Source organism: Engystomops pustulosus, chromosome 2 (assembly GCF_040894005.1).
Source record: "Engystomops pustulosus chromosome 2, aEngPut4.maternal, whole genome shotgun sequence".
Classification (NCBI taxonomy): Eukaryota; Metazoa; Chordata; class Amphibia; order Anura; family Leptodactylidae; genus Engystomops; species Engystomops pustulosus.
The window spans coordinates 172,828,560-172,851,993 of NC_092412.1; the positions used below are offsets into that span (position 1 = coordinate 172,828,560).

The window sequence follows — 23,434 nt, forward strand, 5'->3', positions numbered from 1 at the left end:
GGGCTGGCTGGCTATATACTAAAGGGGGCTGGCTGGCTATATGCTAAAGGTGGCTGGCGCGCTGGCTATATGCTAAAATGGGCTAGCTGGCTGGGGTATTTCTTTTCAAAAGGATAGAACTGATATAAAAAAACACAGGTGTGCACCACCAAAATATGAACAAAAATTAAAAGGGAGATAGGGAAAGAAGGGAAGGTGTGAGTGTAGTTAATGCTTCAATTAATTCAATTAAAAATGGGCAATATAACCCCTAAACGTTCGAGGTAGTCTTAATTGGTGTATGCCAGGCTAAAAATTAAGTCACCACTATGATACATGTGTATTCTCGTATTAGGACAGAGGGCTAAGCTAATGTGTCCCCAAAAATATTTTTAGATTATTTAATATTGTTAGCTTGCCCAGAAAAATAAGGTTCTCCCCTATATCTTGCGAAGGGGGAGGATTCTAATAGTGGGATAGGGGGAGGAAAGGGTTGTATGTGGTGATTTATTTGTAACACAGCCAGCTTATTGTGTATGTATTGACACTAGGTTTACATCATTGTTACACAGATCGTGCTGCTAAACTTCACACACGTATCATCTTTGCAAACAAGGCTATGTGTCGTGGTTTAGTTTGTGATCTAGCCCGCTTGTCCTTGTGTTTATATTGATATTTTAATTTGCAACATTGTAACATAGATTGTGCTGCTAGACTACACACACATAAGGCTGCATTCACACGCGGTCTGCCTGCCGTGCGGGCATACCGCCGTGTGCTGGAGGTGAGGAGGAGGTGGCCCCTCCTCCCTCCATAGGAAGCAGCGGGACACGGCCGCATGTACGTCCCCGCAACAGCAGTGTGAATGAGCCCTAAGCCTGTTCACTTGTCTCTGGCTGGTTGCAAACAGCGCTGTTTGAGTGCTGCAGCGAGTCTGTAGTGAGGATTTATTACACTCCTATGGGGCACAGCTCCAGTATTAATACTGACTCCATGCCTCTCTACAAAAGCGCAGTCTATTTGCGATCTAGATTGGAGTGGTCGGCTAACACTCAGCATTGTCTGTGTACCGCAAAGGAATTGTCAGCAACCAGTTTGACTTAAGGTAAGCGCTATCCCTCAATTGTGCTGTCCCTATATTATAGTCTGATCGTCCCATCGCGTGTTTCACCGAGGAAACTCTGTTTCTTTTGAGGCATTGTTTGCAAAGAAGATAAATAAAGGAATAGGATTATGTATGTGAGGTCTAGCAGCACGATCTGTGTAACAATGTTGCAAACCTAGTGTCAATACATACACAATAAGATGGCTGTGTTACAAATAAATCGCCACATACAACCGTTTATGTGAGGCATAGGCTTTTCAATGCATAACCAGGCTTTGCTTGATGAAAATAATCCAAAGGAGTTTATTTTGAAAAGTCCATATATAACATAATAGGTTCAATAAACACCAGGCTCTTGTAGTTCCACAGACCAGCAGAAGGCAAAACACAAATCTCCACAATCATAATCCCCCAGGTTGCTGGTCAGTGACACCTTTTATACAAAAGTAGAACATGTATATTACATAGTATATTACACAATTTTACATTGTATCAGCACATTCCCTGGTTTTTGTACACAGCTCCCTGGTGGTGATACTAGACAGAAGAGAATAGAGCATTAGGTGGCCGGCCTAATGAGAGAAGTAGAATAAGAAATCATTCACACAGAAGTTACCAACCAGGAAACTAATGTACCACAACCAGAGTTACAGAAAACCAGTTTTCAATACTATAAAAAAAAACATGCGTCTTCTTCACATACCTCCCACCTCAAGAGGAAACTTGTCCTTCCTCAGACATCTTCACTTCAGCACCAAACCTTCATAAATGATCTGCATTTTGGTGCCTCTTCCCTGATCGATGTTCTATCTTAAACTTAAACGGCTGCAATGCTAAATGCCACCTTGTTATTCTAGCATTTTTGTATTTCATTGTCTGGATCCAGGTTAGCGGATGATGATCAGTTACTAAAGTAAATTCTCTCCCTAGTAAATAATAGCGTAATGCTTCCAAAGCCCATTTAATCGCTAGCCCTTCTTTCTCAATAGTTTGAGTACCTTTGTTCTCATGGAAAGAGTTTCCTACTTAAATAGAGAATTGGGTGCTCCTCACCTTTAATCTCTTGGCTTAGGACTGCACCAAGTCCAACCTCTGATGCATCTGTCTGTACAGTGAATGGTTTGGCAAAGTCTGGGCTCTGCAAGACTGTCTCTTTACACAAAATGTCCTTTATTTGCGTAAAAGCCCGGTCACACTCATCTGTCCACACCACTGCCTCTCGTTCTTTTTAGTCAAATCCGTTAAGGGAGCAACTATGGAAGCAAATTCGTGAATAAACAGTCTATAATAACCGGCAAGACCTATAAAGGATCTGACTTCTTTTTTAGTGGTTGGTACACTAGCTGATTGAATGGCTTGGACTTTTGAGATTTCGGCCTGTACCTTCCCATTACCCACAATAAATCCAAGGTAATTTGTTTCCTGAAATCCCAAAGAACATTTACATGGATTAATTGTGAAGCCTGCATTCTTAATTTCAGCTATGACCTTTCCTAAGTGATACAAATGGTCTTTCCATGATCTACTGAATATGACCACATCGTCCAGATATGCCGCACTGTATGCCACATGATCCCTCAAAAGAATGTCCATAGCTCTCTGAAATGTGGCAGGAGCACCATGGAGACCAAATGGCGTGGTTTTGAATTGGTACAAACCACTAGGCATCGCAAAAGCAGTTTTTTCTTTTAATTTGTCATCAAGTGGAATTTGCCAATAACCCTTACATAAATCTAAGGTGGAAATATATTTAGCATTTCCCAGTTTTTCAAGCAGATAATCAACGCGAGGCACTGGGTAGCTGTCAAAAGTAGATATAGCATTAATTTTACGAAAATCTATGCAAAACCTTATTGTCCCATCTTTTTCCCAATCATCACTACAGGTGAAGACCAAGGAATTTTGGATGGTTTAATAACTCCTAGTTTTAGCATTTCCAGCACTTCATTTTCTGCCTTGTACTTTAATTTTTCAGGTAGCTGGTAAGGCTTTTGTCTGACTGGAGCATGGTCCCCAGTGTTTATTTCATGATGAACAAAGGACACACAGCCAGGCTTACTTCCATACGCATGTGAACTCGACCTAATAAGGTTTCTCAAGCCACATTGTTGCTCCTTAGATAACTCTGGATTCAAAGTTACCTCTGACCAATCTGCACAATTTTGAAACCAATCATATACCTCTTCAGACATATTCTGTGAGGACTCGGTGACAATGTTACAAGCAGTGTTAGCTTCTGGATCATTCTCTGATTCTAACCACTGTTTCAGTAAGTTGACATGGTAAACCTTGCTGCTATGTTTTTTATCTGGAGTTTCAATTTCAAAATCAACTGGACCTGTCTGTCTGATAACTCTGTAAGGCCCTTGCCATCATGCCAACAACTTATTTTCACTGCTAGGAAGCAAAAGAAGAACCTCATCACCAACCCTAATTGACTTATTTCTGGAATGTTGATCATACCATTTCTTTTGATAGCTTTTGGCTTTGTATACATTATCATGGGCTACCTTCATCAATTGTCGCAGTCTCTCTCTCATTTGTAAAACATATTCAATAACATTTTTCTGATAATTAGGGTTAACTTCCCAAACCTCTTTGATAACATCCAAGAGTTCCCTTGGTCGTCTCCCATATAACAATTCAAATGGGCTAAACCCAGTGGACTCTTGTGGTACTTCACGATAGGCAAATAACAGAAAAGGTAACCATCTATCCCATTGTTTTGGGTCATTGTGTACAAATTTCCTAAGCATTTTCTTCAAGGTTTGGTTATACTGCTCAGTCAGCCCATCTGTCTGTGGATGGTAAGGAGTGGTTCTAAGAGGCTGAATACCAAGAAGTTGATATACTTCAGACATCAAAGAAGAGGTAAAATTACTACCCTGATCAGTCAAAATACACTTAGGTAAACCAACCCTGCTAAAGACATTCAGAATTTCTTCAGCCACCCTCTTAGCAGTTACTGTAGCATTGGAATGGCTTCAGGGTACTTGGTACTGTAATCTACAATGGTAAGAAAAAAGCGGTTACCTTTGGAACTCTTCTCTAATGGACAAATAATATCCATGCCAACTGTATGAAATGGTTCATCAAATACTGGCAGGGGTATAAGCTGTGCTTTAGGAGGTACAGAAGCAGTGTATTGGCATACAGGGCACTTACAACAATAATCGGTTATTGCATCATAAACACCAGGCCAATAAAATTGACACAGTACCCTGGCCAATAAAATTGACACAGTACCCTGGCCAATGTCTTCTTATAACCCATGTGACCAGCAATAGGAACGTTATGTGCCAGGTTCAAAATATGTGATCTGAATCTTTCTGGCACAACCAACTGTTTGACTTGTTCTCCTGTCTTTGGGTGATTACACACTCTATACAGAATATTATTTTCAACTAGAAAAAAGGGTTTAGCAGGCTGTTTACCACTTTTTTCAATCTCTTTACATTTTTTTAAACCTAGCTCATATAACGGCTTAATGCCAGTGTCCTGCTTCTGCCGCAATGCAGTATCAGTGTCCCAGAGTTCAATATTTTTATACTTGCCATCCTGGGAAAGTCTCTTCCTGAAGACCCGTTCTGGAACACACTGACGTTTTAATGATGGTGGCTCCATGATGTCCTCATGAAACGGGAAGATGTCCTCCAAAGTCTCTGCTCTGTCTTGCAACTTTGCTTGAGCTCTAGTAGTCACAGCAGACAAATGATGTTCTCCTAATAGCAAGTCATCAAATCCAGGTGTAATTCTACCAAGGATCACCGGAACTTGTAGTCTAGGAACAACAACTGCTGGCATAGAGAGACATTTTCCATCCATCTGTAGTTCAACATTCGATGTTGAGTAATTTTTTGTATCTCTATGAACACAGGTAATGGGTACTTTGGGAAAGTCCATCTTACTGGTTATCAAATTCTCTTTTACCAGGCTTAATTTACTTCCAGAATCCAGCAAGGCATCCACAGTCTGTCCGTTAATTTGAACTGTCCGGATAAAGTCACTGAAGGCGGAAAAAGATGTAGATGTTTGGTTTTTAATGCTCTTCCTTGGGCAAAATTTGGCTACATGACCCTTACCCTGACAGATATAGCACATTCTGTCACTGGAAGCAGTATTCATTGGTGTGCTAGCTTCTTGTCCTCCACCTCCAGAGATGTGTGACTTTCTGGATTGCCCAATTGCAGATTTCTGTATGTCTCTTTTTGCAAGTAGAAAGTCATCTGCCAATGAAATAGCTTTTTTAGCATCTTTGGGTCTATGTTTTTGAACCCAGGCATGAACGTCAGCTGGAAGAATGTGTAGAAACTGTTCAAGTACAATAACTTCACTGATCTGTTGAACAGTTCTGGTCTCTGGCTTCATCCATTTTGAGTATAGGTCTTGCAGGCGGGTGAAGACTTCTCTTGGACTAGCAGTGTGACAATACTTGAGCTCTCGGAACCTCTGTCTGTAGGTTTCCTCACTGACGTCATATCGCCTCAAAATAGTCTCTTTAACCAGGTCATAGTTGTTAGCATCACATATGTCCATGTGGCTATACGCCAACTGGGCTTGTCCAGTAAGATATGGGGCTAATCTTACCACCCACTGTTCCTTAGGCCACTGACATGTGCTTGCAATCCTTTCGATTGTCGTCAAATATGCCTCAATATCATCTTGTGGAGTAAGTTTTGTCATATGAGGGTCTTTCCAAGGAGACACGGTCACAGGTGCAGGATGAGGAGGTGAAACAGCTTGCCGTTCCACTGTTAATACCTGCAACAGTTCCCTCCAGCGTTCATCCTGACGTTGCAATTCTTCACGGTTTCTCCTGATCTCCTCCATTTGCCTTTTTTCTGCTTCAATCTGCTGCGCAGTTAACCATTTCATCAGGTCAGCAATGTTCTCAGGTAAAGCCTTTTCAGGAGGTTTGGTCACACCTGGAGTTAATGAAGCAGCAGCAGCTCCCTGGACCTCTGATTCCTCCTCTTTCTCCGCAGATGGCCTGATTTTAGGTCTTGCACCTGGATTTTCCATCTTGCTGGACTTACTTGCAGAAACTCGCTTTGCAGGCACAGTTTCTTTTGGTTTAATGCGCCAGGAACGAGTTTTGTACATAACGCCTCTGTTTCTTTAAATAGGAGTACTTGGAGCAATACTCAAATGGAATCCCACTTCTGACACCATATGTGAGGCATAGGCTTTTCAATGCATAACCAGGCTTTGCTTGATGAAAATAATCCAAAGGAGTTTATTTTGAAAAGTCCATATATAACATAATAGGTTCAATAAACACCAGGCTCTTGTAGTTCCACAGACCAGCAGAAGGCAAAACACAAATCTCCACAATCATAATCCCCCAGATTGCTGGTCAGTGACACCTTTTATACAATTGAAATACCCACAATTCTCTGCAGCTTCCCCTATAAAACACCAGAGCTGCTTCTGGCCTGCCTCTTATAAGGTCAGAGCAGACCCACCATGCTGCAGGTAAGTAGAACATAACATATATTACATAGTATATTACATAATTTTACATTGTAACAGCACATTCCCTGGTTTTGGTACACAGCTCCCAGGTGGTGATACTAGACAGAAGAGAATAGAGCATTAGGTGGCCGGCCTAATGAGAGAAGTAGAATAAGAAGTCATTCACACTCATTCACACAGAAGTTACCAACCAGGAAACTAATGTACCACAACCAGAGTTACAGAAAACCAGTTTTCAATACTATAAAAAAAACCATGCGTCTTCTTCACTATCCTTTCCCTATTCCACTATTAGAATCCTCACCCTTCACAAGATATAGGGGAGAACCCTTATTTTTCTGGGCAAGCTAACAGTATTAAATCTAAAAATGTTTTTTGGGGACACTTTAGCTTAGCCCCTCTGTCCCAACACAAGAATATACGTGTATCACAGTGGTGACTTAATTTTAAGGGTGGAAAACACCGCTTAATAGTACCTCGAACGTTTAGGGGTTATATTCCCCATTTTTAAATAGTATTTAATAATAGTGAAGTATTAACTACTCTCACATCTTCCCTTCTTTCCTTGTCTTCCTTTTAATTTTTACTACAGGGGGTTTGCTGGCTATATACTACAGGGCCGTGGCTGGCTATATACTACAGGGCCATGGCTGGCTATATACTACAGGGCCGTGGCTGGCTATATACTGGGAGGCTGTGACGATTGCATTTGCCACCCTTGGCTTATACTTGAGTCAATAGGTTTTCCCAGTTTTTAGTGGCAAAATCAGGTGCCTCGGCTTAATCTTGGGTCAGCTTATACTCGAGTATATATGGTAATAAAAAAGTAATTTATTAAAATAAATAGATAAAAAATAAAAATGGTGCAAAGCCTTGATTACATATAAAAGTTACATATAATAGGGAAAAAGTGAAAATTGCCACATAAACCCCACTCTTAGCGTGTTGGTGTGACCGTAATGAGCCCAAAAGTAAAACTGTATTATTATTGAACGCTGTTAATAATAAAAAAAATGTTACCTTTCTTTTCCCTAAAAAGAAATGCAATTAAAATGTGATTTTAAAAACCTATCTACTACAGAATGGTAAGTAATGTAATGCATACTTGTAATACCTCTGAAGGCGTTCCTCAGTTGGGCATAAAAAAACCAATCCTTTGACTCCAAACCGAAATCTGCAGCTAAATCATCATAAGACTTCAAAGTTCCCTGTATCATAACCTGATGCATAAATAATAACCCTCTCTCTATTAAAACCCTCGTTTGGCCCGTCGGGACTACCATACATTTTTTGAATCCCCACAACGGTGATATCCTTAAATACCCTTTACCCCCTATTTTTGATTTAGTCATTTCCCATACCCACTGCATTAAAGCACAGCTAGGAAATTGGGCTTTGAATTCTACCAAGTGAAAGACCTCAGTTTCCAATACTCCCCATATGTCATAAACCTTAACAATCACATTTACTCCCTATTATATAATTTATTATTTCCCTATCCCAGTCATTAATATTTACCCATTGTGCAGCCAAAAAGTAGCTCAAGAGGTCAGGCATTGCTAGTCCCCCCTTTTCTATCCGCGTGTACAGTTTCTCTAGCTTTATACGTGCCCCTTTCCCATTCCATATAAAATCTCGCAAAAGAGAGTTCAGCGTCCCGAAAAATTTAAGGGTGGAAAACACTGCTTAATAGTACCTCGAACGTTAAGCAGACTCGTCATTCTACAGAATTTACTTATGCTTTAAATGCTTTTGCTTAAACACATTCCCATAGATAAAAGCATACTGAGGTGGGCATTTCTGAGTAACTTCTAGAAAACATAGATATAATCAAGGGGGAATCTGGGTGGAATCCACATGTACCTGAGAATATGTTCTGTACTACAGAACTTAGAGTATATAGCCAGCCACCCCCACCCCTTTAGCCAGCCCCATGTAGCACATAGCTAGTGTCCCGGGTTTGGCCAGTACAAAAAAAAACGCTACACAAAAACGCTACACATCATGCACAGACACAGCCCAGGGGCGCACAAGCAAACTATGTACCACCCCACCACTTACGTGCCTATTGAACGCTGGTGCACAGAGCCACTCTGCACCACGGTACAGTCCCATGCTTATTCCATACACCTTAATGCTGTCACCACTCACAATTACGGCATATGAGGTGCCCACACCAGGAACATACACACAGTTTTCTAGGTGCCGTACAGTTCACTTGGAAACCTAATGGGGGTTATTTACTAAGGGTCCCACGGCCGCATTTCTGTTGGGTTTTCAGGGATCGCGCCTTTCACGCGACAGAAATCAGGGGGAAATGGGGGGCAGGCTGTCTGACGATCCGACTGATTCGGACTGAGTGCGGGATTTAACATTTAAGTTGTGTCGCAAGTTCAAGCACTTACTTACACCAGGAAGAAGAAGGTGAACTCCGGCGGACCTGGTCGGGGAAGCGACATGTGCAGGAAATCGGGCGCACAATCTTCTTGAATCACGACAGTTGTGTATTCCAGTCGGACAATGCACTTTCAGCAATTGCGCAGGACAGGTAAGTTTAACCGACAAACCTATTTTTCTATCCGCAAGAGAATTGGTCAAATCAGTATGAACCCTTTTAACGTCTTCCCATATCTTCCTATTATTTTCTGAAGGGTGTTTAATCAAAACCTCCTCTAACTCGTTAATCATCCTACCCATATCTTCTATCTCCTTATCTACATTTCTTTTATACCTAGCTATCTGTGCCTTAAATTCCCCCCGAATAAACGCTTTTGCCGTGTCCCATACCAATTCAATTTTCTGAGGATCTTCATTGACCCGGAAAACATCCTTTATACTCCTGCTAACCCAAACCTGATACCGTAATAACCCTAGCCAAAAAGGTGAAATTCTAAACATTCATCATTTTTACTCTATTAACATCTAAATCCACAATCAAAGGACAGTGATCTGAAATGCCCCTCACACCAAACGTTATTTCATCCACAAGCTGAAGTGGACAGGCAAGTAAATGTGCCCCAATGTCTATAGTTCCTGCTAGCACAGACTCTCACAGGGTAACACGGCTTAGCGGTAATTCACCTCTCCAGAGTTTTATGGAAAAACTTATTAAAGGACCATTTAAATGGCACAATGCTTTACAAAAATGGTGAAATAACAGACATACATAATAGCAAACATTTATTTTAAAAAGGGATAAAATAAATAAAACAGACCTATTACGTATTGGATTGGCATATTTATCCTCCACGGAAAAAAACGATGAAAAGCCTGGACAGCTCTGCAAAGCCTAATTACATCTCCTTGGACTGACAATGTATTAATGCTGGCATGCTGCCTTTGACTAACCACCTTATCCGCCCACTTGGTCATATAAAAGAGGCGTGGCTGCACCTGAATCAAGATGGAAAGTTTGGGATATATTTCCTAATTATGTCATATCTTCTCTCATAAGTGTCTGAAGGAGAAGATATGCCCACCCCATTTCCCAGCATAAATTAGCAAATCCAGCAATATCAAACACCATTATGAAATGTTGGCCCGATGGTCTAATAGCTATTTTCTTGGCTCTGGGAAAGAAAGGGCCTTCTAACCCATAATTTATTACAGGTGGTATTACCATTTCAGCAAATAAATGTTATTGTTTATATAATGAAAAGTTTTCCAATTTTCTAATATACTTACATCCTCACCATGACTGCTCCACCAGAGAGAGGTCCGACCCCAAGGACAGAAAACCAAGTCTTTTAAAATCAGCACCTCCTCATCCTCCTCAGTGTGGTTTCCTCTGTGGGAGAACCAGTGGCAGCCTCAGTGAGGTTCCTGGACATCTACGTGTTGTCAAAATTTTGGGGAGTGGGGGTTGAGTTCTCTGGTTGTGCGCCCTCTCCACCTAGACCCAGTTGTGAGTCACCGGGGAGGTGAGGGCTCGGTGGTCGTGGCACTGTGCAGTGTGCAGCCGCAGGCCTCATCCTTACCCCACTTCTGGCGGGAACAGGAAGTTGAGACAGCCTTGCGGCGTACCACGTGACTGGTAAGGCAGGGCAGGAAATTTTGAATTTAAAAGTATTCCAAGACCACAAGTTAGTGGGGTGTCCCAGCCGGTCACAGAATTATCTCTCTACTCTTGCTACTTCAGATTGTTTGTATCATTTTATGTGTATACCTGTGCTGTAGTCACACTGTGTGTGATCACCTGCGGTTACGTCTGCTGTGCATCGTGCCTGCAACTCTGCTGTGTTTGTCTCCTTTCTGTTACAATCCATTTTAATACTTATTGCCATGATGAGTTTAGAAGAGGCGGATAAGAGACATCCAATAGAGTCCAAAGGGGATGAACCTACTATTTGAAGCATAGGGTGATTCATGGTGGTGGGGAGTATGTCCTATCCAGGCCTTTATAACTTAATTTAACTCGTCTTTTCCTCTTCTTTTGCTTTCAGAGAGAGGCCACTGAGAAATCTAAAAACAAAGTTTGTAGGATTTGCGGGGATAGTTTGCCCTCATCCTATGAGAAACATACCTGTGATGCATGTAATCAACACACAGTATCACAACAGTCTTTACTTTTAATGGAAAAGGCCAGAAAAGAGGGGATTTATTTCTTGTTGAGTGAAAAGGAAAGAATTCTGGGATAGGCCACCCAAGATTGACATAGCTATGTCCCAGATCTCTTGAAAATCTGCCTTACCATTTGATGACACTGGAACCTTGAAAAAATACTGGTCAAGAAGGCAGATGATCCCCTGAAAAGATTGCGGGAACCCTCAGCCACTTAAGTGGCAAGGTCGCTTCTCATGTGGTTGTCACAGCTAGAGGAAAATAATAAAAGAAGATTCCCCAAGAGAGGGCTTGCTCTCAGATATGACTGCAGCCCAGAAAGCTTTAGCCTTCCTCGCGGATGCATCCGTTGATGCTCCAAGACTCTAGGCAAGATTCTCGGCCCTCACTAACTCAGCCAGAAGAGCCATCTGGCTGAAGAATTGGAACAGGGATGTCGCATCCAAGAGGCCCCCTGTACGGGCCATTCCTTGTGAGGGTTAATATTTGTTTGGAAGTACTTTAGACAAGATCCTGATTAAAGCCTCCAACATAAAGCCTCCAACAGGAAGGATGAAAAAAGGCTTCCCAAGCAGCCAGGAATTCCGAAACAAGTTCTTTCGCCCCAAAGAAGATTCTGCTAATCAGAAACCCCGAGATAAGCAGGAGGGGTTTGGAAATCCTCAAAGAAACCCGGACCCCTCCAAAAGGGCAGGACAGCAAAGACGCCAGAGATCCTGTGGTGGTGGTGGGGGGGGCAGACTCTCTATTATCTACCTGGAATGGGCAAAGATTTCCTGCAACAAGTGGGCGCTGGGTGTCATCCAGGAGGGCCTGGAGCTACCTTTTCTACCCCCCTTCCCTCTCAAAGGTTCAGGACTATGAGAGTTCATGGCATCTGTCAATTTTGTCTGACGCCTGTTATCATGTTCCAATTCATCTGGCCTTCCAAAGGCATCTCAGAGTAGCAGTGACCGTTAAAGGTACCCTAACCCACCTGCAATTCAGGGCAATGCCCTTTGGGGTTGTGATGGCCCCAAGAGTTTGCACAAAATTAAAATCCAAAATGGTGTCCTATATACATCAAGGTAGGGGTTATTCATCCCCTACCTGGATGCCTTCTTGCTAGTAGGAAAGGCTAGTAGGAGGCTGTTCAACTGCTTGACAACATACTGCTGTGGTTTATTAGGTCAATTTCTGATGACCAGTTCCCTTTATGGTCTCTAGAATTCGGGCTGATAACCGACAATCTAACAAGTGGTCTTCCCTGGAGACAGGGAAAAAAAACAGTAGCCCTGACCACAGATGCAAGAGAGCTAGTGTCAGTCTGAGAAACTCTGAAGGCGGCCCTACCAGTAACCCTCAGTCAGAATGTAAGGATAGTATGCAAGAGGTCCAGAATTGTAAAGTAGCAGATTTTTTGAGCCAGACCAATCTAAAACGAGGGGGGTAGTGCTTAAGAAGGGAGATCTTCCTACGGATTACTAAACTCTGGTGAGTCCCGGAAGTAGATTTGTTCGCCACCAGAAATAACAGACAAGTTCAAAAGTTTGGGTTTCTGAACCCTCTAGACAGCGCATGGGAAATTGATGATGTTTCAGTGAAATTGTAATTTGGACTAGTCTATGCCTTACTGCTCTTGGTTTAGCTTCCAAGTATCTTGAAGATGATCAGGCAAGCTCATACAAAGATTATTTTGATGGCTCCCTTTTGGCCGAAGACGGCCTGGTTTTTGGTGCTTAGGGAGTTATTGATCAATAGCTTGGCTTTTGAGAGGTTAATCCTATCAAGGAAAGTGCTTTCGAATAGGGTTCTTTCCACACTGCAAAATACTAGGAAGGCTGTTGCCTCTAGGATATACTTTTGGCTTTGGAAGACTCGAATCCGGATTTGGTTCATGCCAATATTGTTAAGGCCCTAGAGTTTCTAGAGAATGGACTAGACAAAGGTCTGAAATCTGCGACACTGCAGGTCCAGGTTTCAGCTCTAAGCCCACTCTTTAGACTTTCTTATGGTGTTAGATGCGAATCTATTCATGGATGAGCAGCCAAGGGATTAGCACAGTATCTCCCTGTGATCTATGGCTAGTCCTGAGGTTCTTTACCCAACGTCCCTTTGAACCTATTAAAAGGGTTGATATCAGTACCTTGACACTAAACGTGATCTTGTTAGTAGCTATTACATCGGATAGGTGCATATGGGAATTGTCATCCCTGTCCTGTAAGCAACCCTGTATAAAGATTCTATGAAGCCTTCCTCCCAAAAGTTACATCCCAATTTTATCGATCCCAAGAGGTGACCTTTCCCTCCTTCTGTGTAAATCCTGCTTCTGATAGAGTAAGAGTTCCACTGCTTAGATGTTAGGCGGGCTATTATAGAATACTTACAGAGAACGGTTTCCTGGAGAAAGTCAGTCAGTCTTTTTATCTTGTTTAGCGGTAGAAAGTTGGGTGTGAAGGCATCTCCTAACAAAGGTGGATAAAAATGGATAAGAAGTGGCCATTCCTGAGGGGTTGAGTGCTTACTTCATTAGAGAGGTTACCACCTCCTTGGCTGAAGTTAGTGAGGTATCCATAGTCGAAATTTGTTGTGCAGCTACATGGTCGTCCTCCCCCATACTTTATTTAATCATTACCTTTTAGATGTGGCAGATGTTCTGGAGCTTTCTTTTGAACGAAGAGTCCTTTCCTCTGTTGCCTCTCCCTAAGTGGTGGTCTATTCTTATCTCTTCGGTGGTGCTGTCGTGGTGAGGGGTAATGTTCTTTCCCTGAACTATGACAGCACCGCTTAGGGAGGTAACTACTTGGTGGAGCAAAAAAAAAAGTGTATGGTGATGGATTATTCACTAGGTGTTGTGTGGGAGTGGTTTAATTGACATGGTTTTGGAAGTCTCGTACGTTTTCCTGTGTCTGGGGCTGTAACCCCTCTCTCTGCTGGTGCTCTTGTTGTTCAGGGAAAGAAAATTACCAGTACGTAATTGATTTCTACACCAATTCCTTACAGTTTTCTAGATCTGTTTGCTGTGCTACTTTAGAAAGCTACATTGTTTATTTCCAGTGGACAGAAATATGACCATGATTACACAGGCTCGTTGGAAGTCACAGCTCTGCTTATTCTCTCATACTAACGATCTGTATACCTGTGTAACCATGTTCAATGTTCTGTCCATTGGAAGTAAGCATATAAGCTTTCGATAGAAGGTCAGAAGGCAGAGATCTAGAAAATGGTAAAGAATTAAAACAGAAAGTACATTGGAAAACATTTCATTATACAAGCAATAACATATATTTGCTCTAAACGTGAATACCCCTTTAACTGGTTTTGGACTGCCTTATGACTTTAGACGTCAGCAAGTATGGTTCTCAAGTCTGCAGGTGTTACTGCAGTTTTCTTCTGCTCCTTTCCTAGTTGGTTTATTACTGCTTCTCCCTTTTCCACTCCGCACAGGATCATCCTGGTCTAAAAGGGTTAATCAGAGCTGCTGGGTCTGAAGCTAGTACAGCTCTGATCAGCATCAACCCTCAAACTGGGTCGTTTCCCCCTGTAACACAGGCCCTTATAGATGTCCCAGTTACAGGGGAAAACTTGTTAAAGAAAATGTTTTTCATGACCTCTTTGTGTATTTTTACTTTGTGTCCCAAACAAAAAATATTAAAAAATATTCAGAAAAAATAAATTAAAATTTCCCAATATAATAAAAGAAAATCCTCATTTGCCCGAGACTATACGTAGTATAAATTTAAAAATGTAATATTCATTTAAAATTTTAAAGTAAATTTAAAAAAATATATACTATAAATTGCAAAGAAAACCTATTTTCCAAATTTTAGCCCCAAATAAAACTTAAAAAAAAATCTTTCAAATTTTAATATGCTTAACTAACCCTATATGTCCCAAAAAATTTAAAGTAGCACGCAAAAAAAATTAATTGCCCTTAAACCGCAATGTTGGAAAATTTGCTAAAAATCTCTGAAGAGGTTTCAGACCGCGTCACAAAGGGTAAGGAGGTTGAAATAATTCACAAAGCTTTTATTTAAAAAAACAAACAAAAAAAACTTTGTCACCGTATTGTCAACCATTACTTTTTCATGCTTCAGTGTACAGGTATCATTGTTTGCCGAATGGGATGACATTTTCATTGATACCATTTTGAAAACTGTAAACCCTATTACATATTTTATTCATATTTTTATTGAAGGAAAAATTGCAAAAAGTTCCAGTTCTAGACATTTCAACAAAATTATTTGCTACGAGGGTTCACAGCTGGGAATAATTGTTTTTTATATTTTGATAGATTAGTAAGTGTTTATGATTTTTTTTGTTTATTTTTGTGTTGTTAGGAAAGGGCTGTGATTAGAAGTGAATATACTGTATATTACACTACACTACAATATATTGTGAATATACTGCTCGTTCAATACACTCACCGGCCACTTTATTAGGTACACCATGCTAGTAACGGGTTGGACCCCCTTTTGCCTTCAGAACTGCCTCAATTCTTCGTGGCATAGATTCAACAAGGTGCTGGAAGCATTCCTCAGAGATTTTGGTCCATATTGACATGATGGCATCACACAGTTGCCGCAGATTTGTCGGCTGCACATCCATGATGCGAATCTCCCGTTCCACCACATCCCAAAGATGCTCTATTGGATTGAGATCTGGTGACTGTGGGGGCCATTCGAGTACAGTGAACTCATTGTCATGTTCAAGAAACCAGTCTGAGATGATTCCAGCTTTATGACATGGCGCATTATCCTGCTGAAAGTAGCCATCAGATATGGTTACATTGTGGTCATAAAGGGATGGACATGGTCAGCAACAATACTCAGGTAGGCTGTGGCGTTGCAACGATGCTCAATTGGTACCAAGGGGCCCAAAGAGTGCCAAGAAAATATTCCCCACACCATGACACCACCACCACCAGCCTGAACCGTTGATACAAGGCAGGATGGATCCATGCTTTCATGTTGTTGACGCCAAATTCTGACCCTACCATCCGAGTGTCGCAGCAGAAATCGAGACTCATCAGACCAGGCAACGTTTTTCCAGTCTTCTACTGTCCAATTTCGATGAGCTTGTGCAAATTGTAGCCTCAGTTTCCTGTTCTTAGCTGAAAGGAGTGGCACCCGGTGTGGTCTTCTGCTGCTGTAGCCCATCTGCCTTAAAGTTCGACGTACTGTGCGTTCAGAGATGCTCTTCTGCCTACCTTGGTTGTAACGGGTGGCAATTTGAGTCACTGTTGCCTTTCTATCAGCTCGAACCAGTCTGCCCATTCTCCTCTGACCTCTGGCATCAGCAAGGCATTTCCGCCCACAGAACTGCCGCTCACTGGATGTTTTTTCTTTTTCGGACCATTCTCTGTAAACCCTAGAGATGGTTGTGCGTGAAAATCCCAGCAGTTTCTGAAATACTCAGACCAGCCCTTCTGGCACCAACAACCATGCCACGTTCAAAGGCACTCAAATCACCTTTCTTCCCCATACTGATGCTCAGTTTGAACTGCAGGAGATTGTCTTGACCATGTCTACATGCCTAAATGCACTGAGTTGCGCCATGTGATTGGCTGATTAGAAATTAAGTGTTAACGAGCAGTTGGACAGGTGTCACTAATAAAGTGGCCAGTGAGTGTCTATATCTCTATCTAGTCTCCTATCTAGACAAAATGCTTTTTTTTTTTTTTTTTTAATTTCTAAATTATTTTTGTGCTCATAAAGATATGAGTGTTTGTTTTCAGCAAAAAAAAAAATTAGAAATAAATCTGTTTTTCAAGACACATACTTTTTGGGGAAAGGGGGAAATATTTCTCTTATTTTCAAATTTTTCTCCAAATTCCATTTTCAACAGTTAAAATTTTCTAGAGACAAATACCTCTGTATTTTTTAGCTTCCTTTTCTTGGCATCATAATTTTAAAAGTCCTCTTATTTTCAGTTGATGTTAAATTGCTTAGTTTATCTATAATTTGTTCAACTTTCAATAAACTTTCACAAACCAATCTAGTGACTAGTTTGGATTTTTGACCAAATAGTGACCTGTGAGGGGCATGACACTAATTACCCAATTTTAAAAATGTACATCTCGACTATTAAAAATTTCAAATTAGTCTTTAGAAAGTCTGTTAACCCTTTTAAGTGTTTTGAGATTTAAAGGAGTATTCCAGGATTAAGCATACCGTATATACTCGAATATAAGCTGAGACCCCTAATTTTAACACAAAAAGACTGTAAAAACCTATTGACCCTAGTATAAGCCAAGGGTGGGAAATACATTGGTCACAGCCCCCCCTCCCCAGTATATATAGCCAGCCCCCTGTAGTATATAGCCTTCCAGCCCCCCCTGTAGAATATAGCCTGCCAGCCCTCCTGTAAAATGTAGCCTGCCAGCCCCTTATTTAAAGGAAACCTACCATTTGATTTCATATATTATAAACCAAACATACCTTGAGAATGCTGTAGCTACACTGATGCAGGATCATATCTTGGTTTATTCGTGAGTTGAGTGGTTTTTGCTGAAAAAACAATTATAACATTCAGGGAAAGCTGGGTCAAGATGGCTGCCTACATAAACACATTACACAAGCATTTGGCATTAGACATGAAGGAGGTTAGTCAAGCATGACTAATCAACCTGAGCAGGATCACTCATACACAGCAGCTGGGGGATGGTGCAGCAATTGATTATTCTGCCTTCAGGCACAACCCTGGGATTACATCATCCTGTGGTGCAGTGAATAACTAATGTGCTAGGAGAAGCACTGAACCAGCCATAGAAGCATCAGAGCTTCATTATCATAATTTAATAATAGTTTTTTCAGCAAAACCACTTAACTCGGGGATTAACAAAGATATGATCCTGCATCAGTGTAGCTACAGTATTCTCAAGGTATGTTTGCTTCATAATGCATTAAATCAAATGGTAGGTTTGCTTTCAGCTCCATTTTGTGACTGACATTGAGTTTTGTTATACAGTACTCATTTATTTATAGCATTATGAGTTTTAGTATTAGAAGTTCATATTTCCAAAATACTTCTTTATATAAAATTTTTAATGTTTTACATTTTTTAAAGAATATTGTAATTTAATTTTAAAATCTAGAAAATTACAAGCAGTAAGGTACAAATATTCCACATACTTTGTTTTGTATGTTTTCTGACATATGGCAGTATACCACATCACAGCAGAAGGTAAGGAACACCATTGGTGTTTTGCAGAGCAGATTTGGATACAAATGTTTCCTGGTGCATGCTGCTTTTCCAGAGAACCATCTTTATGTAAACCATCAAAAAGTGACCATATTGCATTGAATGATATACATTAAAAACTTCATTTATTCATGAATGGCTTTTAAGTTCAAAATATTGGCTCATACCACTGGAGACAAATGCCATGGAAAGGAATGTGTTGGTTCTCCTGGATACAGCAAAACCCCTTAAGTGGGATTATCTACCATTGAACACATGGCAGGGCTCAAGAGGGAAGAACCAGTATTTTGCTTTTGGAGCTCAGTCTTTATTTTTGGATGTATTATTACATCTGAGGTACCAGTGCAATGGAAACTCCCAAAAAGTAATAACTATATCCCTCAAAGAATTTATGACCCAAGGTTAATAGCAGGCCATATATACGATTGTTCAGCTTTCCATTGTAATCTCTTTATTCTAAAGCAATTATTTTAATACATTTCTGTATGTGGTATTTAATTTTATTTTTGCCATTTAAATTAAATAAATTTATTCAAATTGTATAAATTTGCATCAATAAGTATTTTGCATTGCTGCAGAACTGCAGAGATCAATTATAATGATTTGTCTTCTCTTTTTAATTTCTTGCATTTAATCAGAATTGATGTGACTGAAGTGCAGATCTTCATAATTATCATGCACTTATTGGCTGTGATCGGTGGACCAGATTTGTGGGAATCAATGGTAATTTGATAATGTAATAGTAATTTTGTTTTTAAGTTTGCAGACATTAAACAAGCTTTCTTGTACACAAGGCGCTATAGTCCTAGTCCCTATGTTAGTAGAGGTTCTTGCACTAATGTTTCCAGCTCTAAACTCCCACTAAACTACCAGCACCATTGGAATAACATATCCTTTCTGGCTTTCCATTTTGTTAATGTTAAAACCTGTCACTCAGTCATATTAAAGAGTGCCTTAGCGATGTCGCTCTAAGAGATTGAAAGGGGGTGTCAATTGAGATACCCATGTCTTGGGCTCTATATTACCTACAACATTGCCTTCTATACAGGGTGAATGTTTGATATTGCCCTTGGCAGGGCAGGAGTCTTAAGGGAGAGATCCAGTGTTTAGGGAGCATCAGGGATTTCATCCTTACTGGGGACTACCCTCTAGAGTCTAGACCCTTATCCCAGTAGGGCTCTTATTTTTTTTTTCTATTCCTGCATCCATCGTTCAACAGGTAAGATCCAACCATTATTATTGTAATTTGTGTAAGTTTTGTCATTGCCCTTGTTGTATGCTCCATTGATTTTATGTAGACCTCTACTGTGTCTCTGTGGTTCATATTTTGATGCATATCAACTAAAAGTTACGTTTTAATTCTACATACCACACTTTTTTTTTCATTGTTTTCCTGTTGGTTGGTGATATTGGCTCTTATGTTTCTCAATGTTATCATAAGTAGACTGGGAACATAAGGTTTGTGTCATTGTTTATTACCTAGAACCATGTTTAAACTACAGATGGTTAAAGCAAAAGATAAAGCTTGGATTTTTAAAAGGTGTGACTTTTTAACATGATAAAAATGCTATATACTATAGAGCAGTCGTGGCGGACCTATGATCAAAGATCAAAAGAGAAAACCCATCTTGCAATTTGTTCTGCAATTTCTCCCAAGTACAGAGACATCCCACATGTGCCTGTTACTTGTTTCATGGTTGCACAGCGAGGCAGCTGCCAGGGTTTTAGTTTCCTCATTGCTGCCCTTTTGTAGGCTATAAAATGTTACGTTTTTTCGTTATAGGGCCATATGATGGAATTTTTTTTTTTTTTTTGCGGGATAACATGCAATTTTCCAGTATTACCATTTTGGGGTTACTATGCCCTATTAGTTCAAACTTTATTAACTTTTTTATGAGGTCATAAAAACTTTTTTTTTTGGTGTTCACCATTTAGCCTAGGTCAATATGATTACGGGGATACCTTACATAGATAATTTTTTTTATGTTTTCCTAAATTTGCTAAATAAAACCTAATATGGGGAAAAAATATAATTGGCATATAAGTGGCATAACATTTTTATTTGTTTTTTGGCTATGGAGCTGGTTGATGGCTTGTTTTTTGATGGGGCATGTTGTACTTTGCAACGGTATTATTCTGGAGTACATACGTTTTTCGATCACTTTTTATTGCATTTTTTTGTGGGATTATATAGTTCAAAATCATAATTTTTGTTGGGTTTTTAATGGTTATAACGCGATGAGACCATGATTAAGCAAATCATGTAGGTCTGTTATACCTGCAATACCGCATTTATGCATACAGCCATGGAATATGCTTTTATCTGAATAAAACAGATTAATTGAACTAGCATTCCCCTGAGAGCGCTGGAAGTCCTTTCTTTGTGCCCAGAGTCCATGGGGCTATCCTTTTGTCAGAGCGCTGGTAGAGAATTGTGGCAGAGGTGAGCTGAACTATATGGACTCTTTTTGTTTGTTATAACGCGGTGATAAATATTTGGGGTTTGTTATGATTTTGACCCTTTTTTGCATTTATATGTTTATTTTTTTAATTTTTTTTTAACTTTTTAATTGGCTTCACCATGGAACATGAACAAGCAATCATCGGTTTAATGCTCATAATAATACCCTGCAATGCTGAAGTATTGCAGGGTATTTGCTGAGTCAGCCCATGCACTGGGCCTTTAAGATGGGACACTGTGCCTTTAAGATGGGATTTTAATGGCACTGCCTGCAGACAACCCTGGTGTCCTGATCGGACCTCAGGGCTGCCATTACAGTGATCGGCACCCCCACCTCTCCCCTGAAGATGGCGTGTGTGTTTGGCAGGGGCAATTGTGGGGGAGAAACCCCCAGCAGGCAGTTTAAATACTGCGGTCGCACCTGCGATTGGAACCCCCATCCGACCGCAGGTGTTACACTGGGGTGTCAGCATTTGATATATCGGATGGTGAGCTCAAAGTTACAGCGCTCAGCGTCCAATATATTGGTTGTGGAGCATTAAGAGGTTAAAGACAATTACATCGACAACAACAACTTGAACATTCGACACAACTAGACACATAACTGTACAAAATCTGAATTTCATCCTGAATTGGAATTATTGGACTCAATCTCTCATGTCTGGCAGTAAAACATTCCTTTTTTGAGCACTTGATTTCCTGGCAGTTGCTCATATCTCATTTGTCAAGCATCTGCCAGTGATTTTAACTCATGAATTATTCACCCATGTTGCAATCTGTTACGGTATCTAAATATTTACTTATACTAATTTATAGTTTGGGAAACTGTTACACTGACTGTCACTAGGTCTTCTTTTCAGGGAAGGCTTTATGTTTCTAAGTTCTAAAAAATTGGTCTCTTTTTTTTTGGGGGGGGGGGGCGGATATGACATTTGCTTGTCAATAAACGGTCTCATAAGGGGAGGAATCTTGTGGAGTTAGTGGAAACTGGATAAAACAGGACATTCTACAAGAATAAATTAACATTTAAATGACATTGGGGCACAGTTACTAAGGCCCTTGAGCCTTTCTGTTGGACTTTGCATGTTCTTTTAGATTCACAGTTATTTAAGAAGTGCCTGCACCACAATTGTGTCGCAAGCGACCCTATTGTCGTGCAGCTGCAATAGGCATCATGCGACACAACTAAGGGGGCGTTCCAGTGCTCAGTCGGACTGTATGCCAGATTTTACATGCAAAGCCCAACAGAAGTGTGTTGCAAGCCCTACGTTAAAGGTGCACCAAATAAAAGTTGGTGCACTCTGTCGGGGCAGTGCAGGGAGCGCCAGATTCATAAAAAAAAGTGCAGGATATCCAGAATCTGGCGCACACTACACAGGCAAACTGTGTTTGCACTGTTCTTTAAATGTACCCTATTGTCTTTTGAAACTACTTTACATATAACAATTTTTAATTAGTTTTTTTTTCCATGATCTGATACTTGATAATTGAATTAATAAAATTTTTTTGTAGAATTCATCCTGTTTTCTGCATAATAAGTTGTTCTTTCCAGTGATGGCATTTAATTTTCATGCCGTGTACTGGAAAGTGGAGCATAAGTTTCAAATTTGGAGAAATTGGTGAAAAAACCCTCACAGGGGGTGACAATCACATCCAAGATGGTGGTGCAGCTTTAATGGTTGACACCCAGGATCTGTGCCAGTATTGTTTCTAAGTAAAATAGAACCAAAATAGTCAGGAATTGAGATATCTTCCTGATGTAATAGGATGTAATAGTATAAATAGGGCCACGGTAACTTGCTGACCCATGCAGTACTATTACACCAGGATTCTGTCACACTACAGTGTGTTATGTAACTGACACTGATACATGCTTATATTACAATATGAGCTTGAGCAAGCAATCTCTGTAGCACCACCCTCTAGGGCAGTGATGGCTAACCTATGGCACTGGTGCCAGAGGTGGCACTCGGAGCCCTTTCTGTGGGCACTCAGGCCATCACCAGAGATGACTCCAGGTATCTTCCTGCAGTCCCAGACAGCCCAGGACTTGCTGTGCACAGAGCTATTTTAAAGTGACAGCTCTACCTGGGACTATTTTCTGCTTTATTGGTGTGCTCAGGGTGCTGGTATCAATGAAACCTGTGACAGAGAAGGGAGTATAAATCACAAATAAAATTTCTCTGTTGGCACTTTGGGATAAATAAGGAGGTCTTTGTTGTAGTTTGGGCACTCGGTCTCCAAAAGGTTTGCCATCACTGCTCTAGGGAAAAAAAAAGTTTTAAAACTGTAAATAAAATGCTTTTTTTAAAAAAATGTTTATAAATTAAGGGAAAGTCACCCCCATTGCACATACACATGTAATAAAGTAAAAACAAAACCTCACATATACACTCACCGGCCACTTTATTAGGTACACCATGCTAGTAACGGGTTGGACCCCCTTTTGTTTTCAGAACTGCCTCAATTCTTCGTGGCATAGATTCAACAAGGTGCTGGTCCATATTGACATGATGACATCACACAGTTGCCGCAGATTTGTCGGCTGCACATCCATGATGCGAATCTCCCGTTCCACCACATCCCAAAGATGCTCTATTGGATTCAGTGAGTACAGTGAACTTATTGTCATGTTCAAGAAACCAGTCTGAGATGATTCCAGCTTTATGACA

General features: G+C 40.6%; 1 protein-coding gene across 3 annotated transcripts in view; it reads left to right on the forward strand.

Annotated features, from left to right (window-relative positions):
* CEPT1 (choline/ethanolamine phosphotransferase 1) overlaps positions 1–23,434 on the forward strand; it is a 269,974-nt gene that overhangs the window by 107,263 nt on the left and 139,277 nt on the right. For all 3 annotated transcript variants that reach the window (XM_072137305.1, XM_072137306.1, XM_072137304.1), the window contains exon 5: positions 18,940–19,024. In XM_072137305.1, the coding sequence (XP_071993406.1) occupies positions 18,940–19,024 (85 nt within the window). The remainder of the gene's footprint in view (positions 1–18,939; positions 19,025–23,434) is intronic.